The sequence below is a fragment of the Phycodurus eques genome, chromosome 2 (genome assembly GCF_024500275.1).
Source record: "Phycodurus eques isolate BA_2022a chromosome 2, UOR_Pequ_1.1, whole genome shotgun sequence".
NCBI classification, from domain to species: Eukaryota; Metazoa; Chordata; class Actinopteri; order Syngnathiformes; family Syngnathidae; genus Phycodurus; species Phycodurus eques.
Genome location: NC_084526.1, coordinates 29,902,152 through 29,917,003, shown reverse-complemented (window position 1 = coordinate 29,917,003; position 14,852 = coordinate 29,902,152). Strand labels below are relative to the sequence as shown.

Sequence of the window (14,852 nt, the reverse complement as noted above, 5' to 3'; positions counted from 1 at the left end):
TTGTGCAATGTACTTTTGTATGTCCTCTCTTGCATGCCAGTTATATAACACATTTACTATAATTCTTATATCCACAATTGCTGCTGAACTAATACAAATTTCCCCATTGCGGGACCAATGAAGGCTTTCTTATATTAAAAATATTACTGTAATAATGTTACTCATGGCGTCACGGTGGACGACTGGTTAGAGCGTCTGCCTCACAGTTCTGAGGAGCTGGGTTCAATCCCCGGACTCGCCTGTGTGGAGTTTGCATGTTGTCCCCGTGCCTGCGTGGGTTTTCTCCGGGCGCTCCGGTTTCCTCCCACGTCCCAAAAAACATGCATGGTAGGTTAATTGACAACTCTAAATTCCCCGTAGGTGTGAATGTGAGTGCGCATGGTTGTTTGTTTGTATGTGCCCTCCGATTGGCTGGCAACCAGTTTAGGGTGTACCCCGCCTCCTGCCTGATGATAGCTGGGATGTTATTCATAATAATATAGTTCTATCCTGCCCACGTTCTGAAGTGACGTGTGGTGTGACATACTAACTCCGGTTTAGACGTGGCGTCCTGTGTGGACGCACATTCATATCGCTAAACACATATTAATTAGCCTGTTATTTTGTTGTTGTTGTGACGTAAATAAGCTTGATAAATTCGAGTGACCTGTTTTCAGGCCTCTCAGCAGAAAAACGTCTGGAACTCAGAAATGGGTAGACGATTTTCATTCGTATTTCACATGTTTATTGAGGCACCACACAGACAATATAACATCCCAAATACTAGAAGAAATTGGTTTGGTAAAGTATGGGACCTTTAAGATTTTAAAAAAAATGATTTTTATGATGAGCAGCTTTGTGTTTTTTCCAAACATACCTTTTGGAATGATGGCCAAAACGTTCTACCTTGATATCATCAGACCATAACACATATTCCCACATGCATTTGGGAGATTTCAATTGTGTGTATGTTTTTTTTTTCTTTGTAAAATAAGGTTTTCTGTCTTGCCACCCTACCCCATGGCATAGCCCAAACATATGTGAAAGACGGTAGACATCTATTAAACAACCAGAACGAGCCAATAATTTTCAGGAGCGCCTTCGATGTTTTTGTCGGCCTCTTGGCAGCCTCGTCTCTTTTAAAGGAACATCCAGTTTTTGGTAATACACTGTAACTGTTGTACCATATTTTCTCCACTTGATGATGACTGTCTTCACTGTGTTCCATCGTACAGCTAATGTATTGGAAATACTTTTGTACCCTTCTCCTGACTGATAATTTTGAACAATCCCTCTGATGCTGCAGAAGCTCTCTGTGTACCATGGCTTGTGCTGTAAGATCTGATTGAAAAAAATGTCAGATAAAGCCTACTCGAATATCTGAACTTTATTTGGGCTGATTAGAGGGAACTTTAAATGGTGGCAGGTGTGTGCTGACTCACATTTAACATGAGCTTGAATGTGACTGGTTAGTGTGCACACCCTCTTATAACACACAAACACACACATATTTATATATCCATCCATTTTCAGTACAGCTTGTCCTCGCTAGGGTACCAGGTGTGCTGGAGCCTATCCCAAACTAACTCCGGGCGAGAGGCAGGGTACACCCTGAACTGATCGCCAGCCAATCGCCGCGCACATATAAACAAACAACCATTGGCACTCACATTCACACCTACGGGCAATTTAGAGTCTTCAATTAACCTGTAATGCATGTTTTTGGGATGTTGGAGGAAACGGGAGTACCCGGCAAAAACCCACGCTAGCACGGGGAGAACATGGAAACTCTACAGGGGGGGGCGAGATTTTAACCCCGGTCCTCAGAACTGTGAGGCAGACGTCCTACCCAGTCGGTCACCGTGGCGCCCTATATTCCAAATTTGTAGGAACAGTTGGGAGATGACCCCTTCCTGTTCCAACATGACTGTGCATCAGTGCATAAATCAAGGTACATAAAGACATGGATGAGAGATTTTGATGTTGATGAACTTGACTGGCCTGCACAATCCTGACCTCAACCCTGGAGAACACTTTTGGATGGGCAGAAGGGCAGAGACTGAGAGCCAGGCCTTCTCATCCAACATCAGTGTATAACCTCACAAAAGTGCTTCTGGAAAAATGGTAAAAAATTCCCATGAACTCACCCCTACACTTTGTTGAAAGCTTTCCCACAATAGTTCAAGATGTTATATCTGCAAAGGGTGGACTGATGTCAAGTCAAATCCTATGGAATAAGAATGGAATATCACTTCAATTCATTTGTGAGTCAGGGCAGGTGAGCGAATACTTTGGGCAATATTGTGTCTGTGTGTGTGTATGTGTGTGTGTGTGTGTGTGTGTATATGCCTCTGTGTGTACGTAGAATGTGCAATTTCCTTTTGTTGATGACTGTTGACGGTGATACCAAACCTTAGTAAAAAGTATATTGCTGGGAATCCACACACATACAGTTAGAATCTCCAAAGCCTGAAATAAGGCTCCCCAACACATGACATGACTCCTGAAAGTTACATTATTTCGCTCCCCCATTACATTCAGACAGATTCGGAACGGAAGTGATAGTTCTCAGCGCTTCCTGATTGCAAAAGAACACTGATAGATTGAACTGCAAAAAAGGGTCCTGCCAACAGGTTTGTTGTGCTAATAGACTGCTAAACAGACAACGAGTCACTCAGGAGACGTGCAGTCTAGTTCTAACCTCAACACAAAAGGTTTCATGAATTCATTTCAGTTCTAACCTCAACACAAGGGGTTTCATGACTTTATTTCAGAATGAGGGTGTATTCTGTGCCTTCATTAACATTAGCGGGTGGTTCATTGTGTTATTCATTCTATGATCATGCATCGCCTTGGTTTGAAATTAGACAAGGTGTTGCTTTGAGAATCCAAGCTGACTGCATAGTCCCATGACACAGTTCAATTATTATGGGAAAACGGGCCTCAAGATGGCAGTGTTCACCATGACAGACCACTACAGCCTTTGGTTTAAACATGTTGCGTTCCACAGCAGCAGCACAGACAGCCGTGGATGATTTTGAGGGTTATACACTGCATTGGAATTAATTATAGCATGGCAGAGGGAATTTAATGACGACTTGTTCTGTAAGGCTGATAATAATTTTGCATTTTGCTGTTCTCTGCTCTTACCTTAAGTCACTTCTGATTGTTCTGGGATTCAGATTTTCTTTGTTGTTGTTGTTGTTGTTGCAATGAAACGTCAAATGAGATTGACTCCATTTGTGCGCAATCTGCTTTTGTGTGCAATTCCAAAGTCACATCATCACTTCTTTGATTGATTGAGATGAGGCAATAAACTTTAAATTATATATATATATATATATATATATATATATATATATATATATATAAACACACACACACACGCACAGAACTGTCTGACTTTGATGAGTGAAATGACTGTCAAGGTTATTACTTGGAGACAAATGCTGATGATTGCCTGCAGGCTGCCAAGTGCAGAGGACACAAGGCAAATATGCCGCCCGTGCAAACATGCTTAGAGACAGCTCCCCCTTCTTGACTTCAATCAAGTGTGTCTCTGTTGCAGATGTAATGCTTTAGCAAGACATATTCATGGATTAGCATAGCATATTTTTGGGGTAAGTGATTCAGACTGGTGTCGTTGCTCACCCATCCCGACTACAGCCTAACAGGTTGGCTTTTGACTTTGAGGCACCCTATGTGACTACTACGGATACACCTGCATAAATATAGTGAGAGGACAATGACTATCTTATTTTAGAAATAATATTTTCAACAGCTCCTTCATCGTCATCATCAGCACCCCACTCTAGGATTATTTTTTTTTGGGGGGGGGGGGGGGGGGGTGATGGTGAAACGTCTCCGCAGCCTGCAGCATCTTCGCGGAGCATCCCACCGCGCACAGCCCTGCGACCCGTTATAAGTGACGTTCCTCCGGGCCAATCTTGTTCGTACTCCGCCTGTCGACGCTGCTGAAAGAGAGCCGGCTTGACCAATGGAGATGATTCGGCGGGGTGAGTGGGCGTCCGTGTACTTCACCACTCCTCCTGCGGCTCGACAGAAGAGCGAGGGAAAGAGAGAGTTGAAGCAAAATCACCAGCTCCGTGAGTGAGGGCGCAAGGATGAGTGGCGCGTAAACGTTGACATTGAAAGCCTCTTGTTTAAATTTTGCAGCAACTAGGCTCACAGAATCGGACATTTTACACCTTTTTTTTTTTTTTTTTTTTTTTTTTTTTTTTTTTTGCCTTAATCCATGGGCTGCATGCCATGGTGGAGTGACGATGAAGCCCCATGGACTTGAGACATGAGGGGATAAGAGTGGGTCCTCTTGTGTTCATCTTGCTGGCGCTTTCACGTTTACAGGTAGTAAGTGCGTTTTTCACGGGAAGTCAAGCGGGAGCTCATAAAAAAAAAAAAAAAAAAAAACCCACTGCCCACCTGCTTGCTGGAAGATGAGACGCTGATCACCGCAACAGCCGCAGGTGACATGCTTGCATCCTTTCCATTAGTGAAGTTAAATTCGATAGGAAACTGAGGCACGCACGTTGTTAGTGCAACTCAATTTTCCATTTTCCGCGCACCTAATTACCAATGCCAAAGAACGCCAATGCCTATGAGGAATGTCTTCAAAGGACTATGAGCTGGCATAAATAAATTTTTCTCGCGTTATATTGCTGATTTTGGGTGTGTACACTATAACGAAGAACATATCTGAGTTTCCCGCTGAGAATAATTTTTTTTTTCTACTGGTTATGTTTGAAAAGCTTTACACATACGCAGTCATTCATTCAGGAGCCCACACACAACTCAACTCTTTAATTTGAGCAATTTATCTGTAAAACTAATGAGAGTGTGTAACGTGTGGTGACGTTTTGTTAACATCGGGCTGTTTAGTGTGTCCTAATGGAGCAAGACACAAAAATAGCAACCTAAATGGTTGATGCAGTGTTATGATGAATTGTTCCTTTAGACATTTTTGGGCAGATAAAACATACTAGGCCTGATTCAGAAATTTGTTTTTAAATACATTTCTTACATTTGTTTAGTTTTTCAATTTGTTGACCTAAAATTTAAATGGGAGAGTTATGAAACTTCAACCAGGTCATTATAATGAGTACAATATAATGGTATTTTAAAACCTGTAATAAATGTAGTATCACATACATTGCCATAGGCAATCATATTGCTGAATCATGACAGTTAAAACTGTTTAAGTATTCTATGGAATGTTTTTCAAAGAACATATATTTATGGATGCCATATTTTCATTCAAAAGGTGGAACAAATTAAAAATGGCTCATTATTTTTAATGTGGTTAAGATAAATGGTTATAGGGGGTGGTGTGTGTGTCATTTTGATATGATCACTATGCCTTGTGTAAAGTGTGTAATGTATTGACTGAAACATTCTCTTTTTGTATTTTCAGGGTTGGAAGATTCCTGTCATTAGTGAGAAGTCTGCTACAAAGTTTTCTTACAAACTTTTGCCTCGCTTCTGTCATGGATCTTAAAGACTATTACCTGCTGGGTGCTCTGCTTGCTTGCATATGGTTAGATCCTTCAATAGCCCAAGAACTCATCTACCCCATCAGGGAGGAGCTGCAAGAAAATGTCCTCATTGGAAATATACCGAGGGACCTTAACATTTCCCATACAAATGCTGCCACTGGAGCAAGTGCTAATCTTGTATACCGGCTGGTCTCCAAAGCAGGAGATAACCCTCTGGTCCGCGTTCTGAGCAGCACCGGTGAGATATTCACAACATCAAACCGAATAGATAGGGAGAAGTTATGCCCTGGTCCCTCCTTTGAGGACACCGAGTGCTCCTTTGAAATTGAAGTGGTCATCCTGCCTAATGATTATTTCAGGCTGATTAAAATCAAAATAATCGTCAGAGACACAAATGATAATGCTCCCATGTTCCCATCCCCAGTGATAAACATCTCCATACCAGAGAACACGCTCATTAACAGTCGCTTTGCTATTCCTTCGGCCACTGACCCAGACACTGGTCCAAACAGCGTCCACAAATATGAGCTGATCAATGGGCAAAGTGCCTTTGGCTTAGACATAGTGGAAACGCCTGAGGGGGAGAAGTGGCCCCAGCTCATTGTGCAGCAGAATCTGGACAGAGAGCAGAAGGATACATATGTGATGAAGATTAAAGTGGAGGACGGTGGCAGCCCACAGAAATCCAGCACTGCCATTCTCCAAGTGACCGTAACAGATGTCAACGATAACAGACCTGTCTTTAAAGAAAGTCAGGTAGAGGTGCATATTCCGGAGAATTCCCCTATTGGCACATCTGTTGTGCAGCTTCAGGCCACAGATGCAGATGTAGGGGCAAATGCAGAGATTCGATATGTATTTGGCACTCAGGTGTCACCAGTTACAAAGAGGCTCTTTGCACTGAATACGGCATCTGGCCTAATCACTGTGCAGAGGCCTCTGGACAGGGAAGAGACTGCAATACATAAGCTCTCTGTTGTGGCTAGTGATGGCAGCCCAAGCCCTGCCAGAGCTATCATCTCAATAAATGTGACTGATGTGAATGACAATCCCCCAAATATAGACTTGAGATATATCATCAGTCCCATTAATGGCACTGTTTTCCTCTCTGAGAAGGATCCCATCAATACCAAGATAGCCCTCATTACAGTGTCAGACAAAGACACTGACATAAACGGCAAGGTCATTTGCTTCATCGAGAAGGATGTGCCCTTCCATCTCAAAGCTGTGTATGACAACCAGTATCTGTTGGAGACATCCGCACTGCTTGACTATGAAGGGACCAAGGAATATAACTTCAAAATTGTGGCTTCTGATTCTGGAAAACCGAGCTTAAATCAGACTGCTTTAGTGAGAGTGAGGCTGGAGGACGAGAATGACAACGCACCTATTTTCACTCAACCCGTCATTGAGCTGGCTGTCATGGAGAACAACAAGCGGGACCTGTTCCTAACCACTCTTAGTGCCACGGATGAGGACAGCGGAAAAAATGCAGAGATCGTTTATCAGCTCGGACCAAATGCATCATTCTTTGACCTTGATCGCAAAACAGGGGTTCTGACTGCATCCAGAGTTTTCGACCGTGAGGATCAAGACAAGTTCCTGTTCACGATAACGGCAAGAGATAATGGCACCCCGCCCCTGCAGACACAAGCAGCTGTCATTGTAACTGTGTTGGATGAAAATGACAACAACCCAAAGTTTACACATAACCACTTTCAGTTTTTTGTATCTGAGAATCTTCCTAAATATAGCACAGTCGGGGTGATAACCGTGACAGATTCTGATGCTGGAGAAAATGCTGCCGTTTCTCTTTCCATTCTGAACGACAATGAAAACTTCATATTGGATCCTTTCTCTGGTGTTATAAAGTCCAATGTGTCATTTGATCGAGAGCAACAGAGTTCGTACACTTTTGATGTAAGGGCTGTGGACAGTGGCAGGCCTCCTTGCTCCTCAGCTGCCAAGGTGACCATCAATGTCATTGATGTGAACGACAACACCCCCGTTGTCATCTCACCCCCGTCGAACACATCTTTTAAGCTCGTCCCTCTGTCCTCCATCCCTGGATCTGTGGTTGCAGAAGTATTTGCAGTAGATGGTGATACAGGGATGAATGCTGAACTGAAATACACTATTGTGCATGGCAACAACAAGGGTCTGTTCAGGATTGACCCAGTCACTGGGAACATCACCCTGGAGGAAAAGCCAGCAGTGAGCGACATAGGATTACACAGATTAGTGGTCAACATCAGTGATTTAGGATATCCAAAGTCCCTCCATACTCTGGTGCTGGTATTCCTTTATGTCAATGATACTGTGGGCAACTACACTCTTATCAATGATCTCATCCGGCGTAGGATGGAAACCCCGATCGAGCGCAACATCAGCGAAAGCAGTGAAATTTATCAAAGTGGGGACTATTTAACAATAATGATAGCCTTTGTGACTGGTGCCTTAGTTGTGATTATTGTCATCTTTGTGACTGTCCTGCTGCGCTGCCGGCACACTTCCAGGTTCAAAGCTGCACAGAGGAAAAAACAGGGGACAGAGTGGATGTCACCAAACACAGAGAACAAGCAAAATAAGAAGAAAAGGCGCAAGAAAAGGAAATCTCCAAAGAGCTCCTTGCTCAACTTTGTTACCATTGAGGGAAACAAACCTGATGACCCCGCCCATGAGCCAATCAACGGAACCATCAGTCTGCCCACCGAACTGGAAGAGCAAGGGATTGGACGTTTTGATTGGAATGCCACACCTACGACCACCTTCAAACCAAGCAGCCCTGACCTGGCCCGACACTACAAATCTGCCTCCCCGCAATCAGCGTTCCACCTCAAGGCTGACACGCCGGTCTCAGTGAAGAAGCATCATGTGATTCAGGAGCTGCCACTGGATAACACGTTTGTTGGGGGCTGTGACACCCTTTCCAAGCGGTCCTCGACAAGCTCCGACCACTTCAGTGCCTCAGAGTGCAGCTCCCAAGGAGGGTTCAAGACGAAGGCGCCCATGCACACCAGACAGCAGGTAAAAGAGCACTTTTACTGGTCTATAAGTAGTGCCTATAACTGCCCTGTTCCACAGTGCTAAAGTGGCAGTTACGATTTAAGACTCACACTTCAGTTACTGATGCAACAATAAAGTAAATGAAGCACACGGATTTTCCAAATTATCAAACTTAACCCTAAATGAAAAAAAAAAAAGACATCCACTAATTATAGATTTTATGGACTCTTCTGTCACATACATAATTTGGTGGTACAATCAAAGACTCGTGGTTGTGTCATGAAAGTTTGTATTAGTTTCAATTATCAAAATGTAAATGGGTGAGTGGCTGCCTTATTTATGTATTCTGCAACCAGGATAGATCATTGGTTAAAAAAAAAACAACAACTGTGCATTTATATCTTGTGAACCACTGTTCTTTGTGAAAGAAACATTTTTTTCTTGCCTGTCTACTCAAACCTGACAACAGGTACACAATCTCTAAAAAGATAGCAGACGTTTCACTTCTCATAAAACTCTTGAGTGCATTCATGTTTTTTGTTTGTTTCAGTGTTCGAGCATGTACTGTGATATCACACAAGACCGTGCAACCTTTTAAATAGCTGTAAGCAAAAACAACAAGTAACAATTAGTCCACCATAGTGTCAAATGTGAACGTCACAGACGGGTCTTTGCCACATCATCAAAGGCGAAATTACATTTTTCCTCCCAAAGCACACTAACAAACTGAGTGAGGCTTATCTGGGACTTGATACACATCCAATTCAAAAAGGATTAGTTAATAATGAGCCTCAAATTTAAACATAATCCATGCTGCTTTTTTTTGGGGTGGGGGGGATCAAAGCCTTATTAATTTTTCTGCTAATAAAGCCACACTCCACAACAAACAGTTCTAATCTAACACACATGGACAAATACAGGGAGCAGTTGAGGTGGGGGACGAGAAAGAGGACAGAGGGAGGGCCAAGTGAGAGTTGTCAGTGGCTCAGGCTTGATTGGTAGTGGTACTGAACCTTTAGGTGGCAGTGTTGACCTACACGGCAATGCCTGGCACTACGCCAACCTGCAGTGGTCCATGCAAGGCAGGAAAAGAAAGGAGTGAAATCTATGTTGGCGTTCTAAGTGAAATACTCTCTTCTAACGATGCTGCGGCTGCCCAAGGAAGATTGATATCGGCAGGTAGAGATGAGAGTGATAAGTCTAGCCAGGAGAGTAAGAGGAATTACTAGGGTGATGCTGTGCGAGACTCGATGTCGATGTGTACATCCGGGTCACTGCATGTGGACGGGTATTTAATGCCTTTTTGTGCGAGAGATAGCAGTCAGTTTGCCATCATTTCCCAGACAGCCGTTAGTGTGAGTGCGTGGCTGCTGGCGAGTGTGGTGGGGGATGAGACAAGGTGATGACATGGGTGGTTGTGGGGTGTGACAACCAGGATAGCACATGAGATATGACACTATATAGTAAGAACGTCTTCATTGATTCTTTCACTCACGCCTTGCTTTCTGAAAGACTTATTGGGATCTATAATTCTGACACATGATGAAAAGGAGCACACAAACACATTGTATTTTATGTTGTGCCAGAGCAAATAATGCAGACACTTCAGCGCACCTGTTCTCCAACAATCTCGGCTTACTTGATTGATTATGTTTATGTATACGCGGGTCAAAACTGACCTTCGATTGTGGCTCACTCTTCTTTTAGTCTCCCAGTCTATTCATTTTGACTGGACATTTATTTGCTTCTTCTCATTATCATATGGAATGATTTTATTAAAAAATATAAAATCATTGTCATAACTGTTGGAAGTCTTTTTTTTATTATTTCAAGTTCTTCTGAGTACATGAAAAATAATTAATCATTGCTCTCCTTGTACCTAGCACCAATCTTTGGGAGCTTGCTGACTTCAAAACAGGTGGTTGTTTTACGGTCATATCAATTCCACGTCATCTCGCTGATGTATTTATATTTGAGGTTAAATGGCTGTTATCGATTATGGTAAGCTATTTAGAAAGCACTGGGGATGAAGACTATATTTTCAATGCTTTTGTTGAATCCAAATTTTCATGTTTTTTTTTTGTTTTTGTTTTTTGCACAGTAAAATCATGTGCATTCTTAACCTATGTAATTAATACATTATTGAACCCTATGTAATTAATACATTCTTTTTAATTCTATTAAAAATTATTGCACTGAATTGCAGTGTAAAACACCAATGTGGAAAATTGCCTGATAGGAGAATTTAGTCTTTACATTGTTTTCTGATGAATAACTAAAGTCATCAATCATTTCCTGTTGTTTGATGTTAGCGTGAAATAAGCAACTAAGCGAACAAGGATATTTAAGGTAAAGACATGGCTCAAGCTTTTGGGGAATAGCTTTTGAATTGATTTTTTTTTTTTTACTCCTAGATTGAAAAGCCATTCTATTTCAGCTCTCTGGAGTCACTTCTATGCAGCATCAGCATCAATCAATAAATAAGAAAATTGAAAGTAAATTGATTAACAAGTAGCTGGAGAGAGGATAAAAGGTCGAGAGCTGGGCAGGAAAGCATGACAATTCCACTGGCAGTATTTCTCTCTTCTTTAATAGATAAAATTGGGAAAGAGAAATAGGAGACATTTTAAGTGGCATCATCACTCTGTGTGGCTTTCGAGAGACCCCCAGCATGCTGATAGCAATAGGCGCAATCCTTGCCTTGTCTGTCTTTTTTTCTCTTATTATTTATCCTCTAGGGATCAACATAGGTGGAAACAACAGTGAGTAAAAAAGCATAAAAATGCTGTCCTACTTTCACAAGGCAACACAAGCTTCTAAGAAACCGAGCATACTATTGCTGCTGTTTCAGCATCAGTTACTTCCTTTCAGTATTGTGCATTTCACTGAGTGGTACCTGTACAAAATATTGACAAGAACATGGAATCTAATCTCATCTAAACGCGAGACACAGGTATGGTTCACTAGCATAACACGTGCCCAGTGGCTATACATTAACCACACACTGCAGATTAGATCCCAAGGCTCATATTGAGGACACATTAATATGATTTCACCGAGCGTACCAAGCTTATAAGTAGTCAGTGAGATGGTGTATTAGGCATCGTGCTAAACTGATTAAAATCCGTGCTTTAACTAGTCAATGTTCATATTTGCTGGGACAAAATCACTGAGAGATACGAGACTGAGAATTTAACAATTGGACAACATTCTCTGTTCTTCACCTTTCAATAATTTCCATGGTGACTGTGAAAATAAGGCTGTTTATTATGTGAGGCACCCGTGACTGTGAGATGGCTCCATTTTTCCCACTCACTTTGTTATGGTAATGTGACAATACTCTGTATGTGGGTGCACAATTACCAGCCTTATATGGGACTCACAGTGATGCGACCACATTGCTCCAACATGTCATGTGTAATGATCTATTTGCTGCGGATGATTTTTTTCCCCCTTTCTTCTTAATATGGCAGAAAACACGCATGGACTTCCAAGTATGGACCAACTGTTCAGTTTTCGCACACTGTACTCTGATGTGCAAATCATACCTCAGCAGTGCTGATATTTTATAGGAACTCCCTTTCGAACAGTTTCACTAGGTACTTATTCCGTATTCTATCTGATGGCGAACAATGTATTCCCAGAGTAATCATCGTGACTTATGATGTAGTATTAGTTGAATGGAAATAAGCAGCCTGTATAATAATCAACTATACACCAAGTGTATAGGGATGACAGAAAGAAAAAACATGAGATAGAAATTGATGATAGCCTTGTCTTTTTGCTTAATGAATGGATGGGCTACGCAAAAAAAAATAATACGGTACTGACCGTCGTAATTAAGGAACCTTGGGGGGCTTGTTCTTCTTGTGCAGGTTCATTTGCCACATTAATAACAGGATTAGTGGTACATACGAGGGTTGATGGAAGCAGGGAAGTTTGAGAAGAGTAATGGACTATGACAATGTTGCACCTAAGGGGAATGTCTGTTGCACTTCTCTTCGTCTTCTTGGGTTTGCTGACAAGGATGCTGCCAGTGTGAATGACAAAGTGGGAGAGAAACCAGCGATTATTATCGATTACCATCATTCACCATGTCCTTGTACTGTACATGCAGAAAGTACTTTTGTCTCAAGATCATGTGGTGGATGACGTAAATTGGACTGATTACAGTGTATGGGGGACGCATTTTTCTTTTGGGTTTAAAAGGGTTTTAATGACATTAACACACTAATTCACAGAGCAATACTGTCGAAAAATGAAACATTCAAAAGATATTTTAAAAGGAAAATGTGACTACTCCATTCTGTAATTTAGAAGTCCTACCTAAGAGTCATTAAAAAAAAAAAAAAAAACAGGTTTTGCGCAAACCTCACAAGTCATTCATGAGGTGTGGGGGTGGGGGGCTTGTTCCTGCAGAGATAACGCCTCAAATCAGAAGTTATGTTCTATATGTGAACTGAATGACTTTTGGCCTCAACTAAGGTATTGGATATGAGCAGTAGCAGAGTAGATTAGATGCTTGAGGGCATCCAGTTTTGTCTGTACAAAACAATAAAATAAATTGAAACGGTGTCTGTAAACCTGCTGGACTGTGAGTTATTTGGTTTTCTTTTTTTTGTATATTTTTTCAGACGTTTTCCGATTAAATTTCTGCAGCATACAACCCGAAACACAGATGATGGCAAATTACCAGGATTTATCTTGAATTTGTTTGTACACATTCGTATTTCTGTGAGTATATTTTCTACCCTCATCCTTAAGTTTGCCATCATACATAAAATTAAGTTTTGATCATAGCAGTTGCTGTCATATATCAAAGCGTGTGTGTGTGAGTCTGTGTGTGTGTGCACGTGTGCATGTGTCTGCGCATATGAGATTTTTCTTTGTCTGTCATTGTTTGTTTGTCTGCCATTTTTGGCTGACAAGCCATTCATCTTAAAAGTAAATATCGTCTATCTCTACAAATTCTCACAGCAAACTTGACTGATGATCAATCATCCCGAGAGTCACTATAGGATATTCATGTTCTGCATGCACACAAAAAACACAACAAACAAACATTATTTTGGCTTTTGTGGGACTGTCATTACTTCAGTCATATTCATGTTTTCACTAATCCAGAAAGGTCCTTGCCCATTTCTCGACTGCAATCGATCAAGCTGACATACTCGTGAGTTGTTTTCTTCTAACACAGCATGATGATAAAAAAAAAAAAAACTTTCTGCACCATTTCAGGTACATACGGCACATGTAAAATACGAGTAGAGGGTGGAAGAAAATGTTTCTTGACTTGTTGCTTGTCTTCAAAGATGATATACAGTATAAGTTATAATGGTACATCATTGTGTGAATGCCCTCACCCCAAGAACCCATCTCTTCTTTTCACCCCTCACCTGCCCAACTCCCACCACCAATTGCCCCCTGCCGACCCCCCTCAGTCACACCTTTCACCCATCTTTTATCGGGGTCAGTGCTGTTACTTGCAATGTTAAATCACCGATGGCATGGCCACCTTTTTTGTGTTCTGATCATTTGTGACAGATTGGAGTGCTTTGTGTTCAGTGCCCACTTTGCTTCCTGGGAATGGTGGGGGGTAGTGTAAAAGATGGGCAAAGCATTGCTGTATGTTCTGACATGACAAACCCAGAGGGAGACATGTCTTTGTCATTCAGTTGTTGTTACATGTGAAGCACGGGCTGCTGCTCGGCTACTAGCTTGTGCCTGCGTCCAAGCTAATAGTTGTGATAATGGCTTTGCCAGACAAACACGCCCAAAGCTAACCGAGGGGGGTGGGTGAGGAATTTGTTTGACGTGAAATGTGACTGCAATTGACTGCTATGCTACAAGGCCTCATCACTCACAAAGACTCTGTAACCCTCATCAATGTACATTTTTATTGTATATATAAGATGTTTCATGTAAATTGAACTCCTGGTAATCTTGCCTAATGTGCTGTGTTAAAGAACATTGAACTTTAATTTTGTTTTATTTGCCAAGCTTTTTTATATTAAAATTTTTCCCATGGCTACGACGTCTGAAAAGAACAAGAAAACAAACTGCCAATTATTTAGTACACTGCAAGTCCTGTTTTTGAAAGCTTTATTTGAACTATTTCATAATAAATGTTTCCAAGAGCTCTTTTCCTGTTTCTTATCTGTCAGTTTGTTCTGCTTTTCTGATGGCATAAGACAGATCGTATAAACTGGGACATGTCAGGCCGCTACCGCACTAACTGGCAAGTGACTGATCAACAGCCACCAAGCAAGGAAAGGAAATTGACAGAGAACCAAGGTTATAGGCTTGGAACAGGTCAATACAGTAGAACTACGGACTTGTTTGTCATTTTCTACTAAT

The 14,852-nt window shown here is 41.7% G+C and overlaps 1 protein-coding gene across 3 annotated transcripts in view; it reads left to right on the top strand.

Moving 5' to 3' along the window:
- Positions 1 to 4,238: 4,238 nt before the first annotated feature.
- LOC133399093 (protocadherin-9) overlaps positions 4,239 to 14,852 on the top strand; it is a 244,805-nt gene continuing 234,191 nt past the window's right edge. For 2 of the 3 annotated variants that reach the window (XM_061670219.1, XM_061670216.1), the window contains exons 1-2: positions 4,239 to 4,463; positions 5,408 to 8,516. In XM_061670219.1, coding sequence (XP_061526203.1) covers positions 5,481 to 8,516 — 3,036 coding nt within the window. In that variant the 5' untranslated portion in view covers positions 4,239 to 4,463; positions 5,408 to 5,480. The remainder of the gene's footprint in view (positions 4,464 to 5,407; positions 8,517 to 14,852) is intronic. The other variant, XM_061670218.1, reaches the window with a different exon arrangement.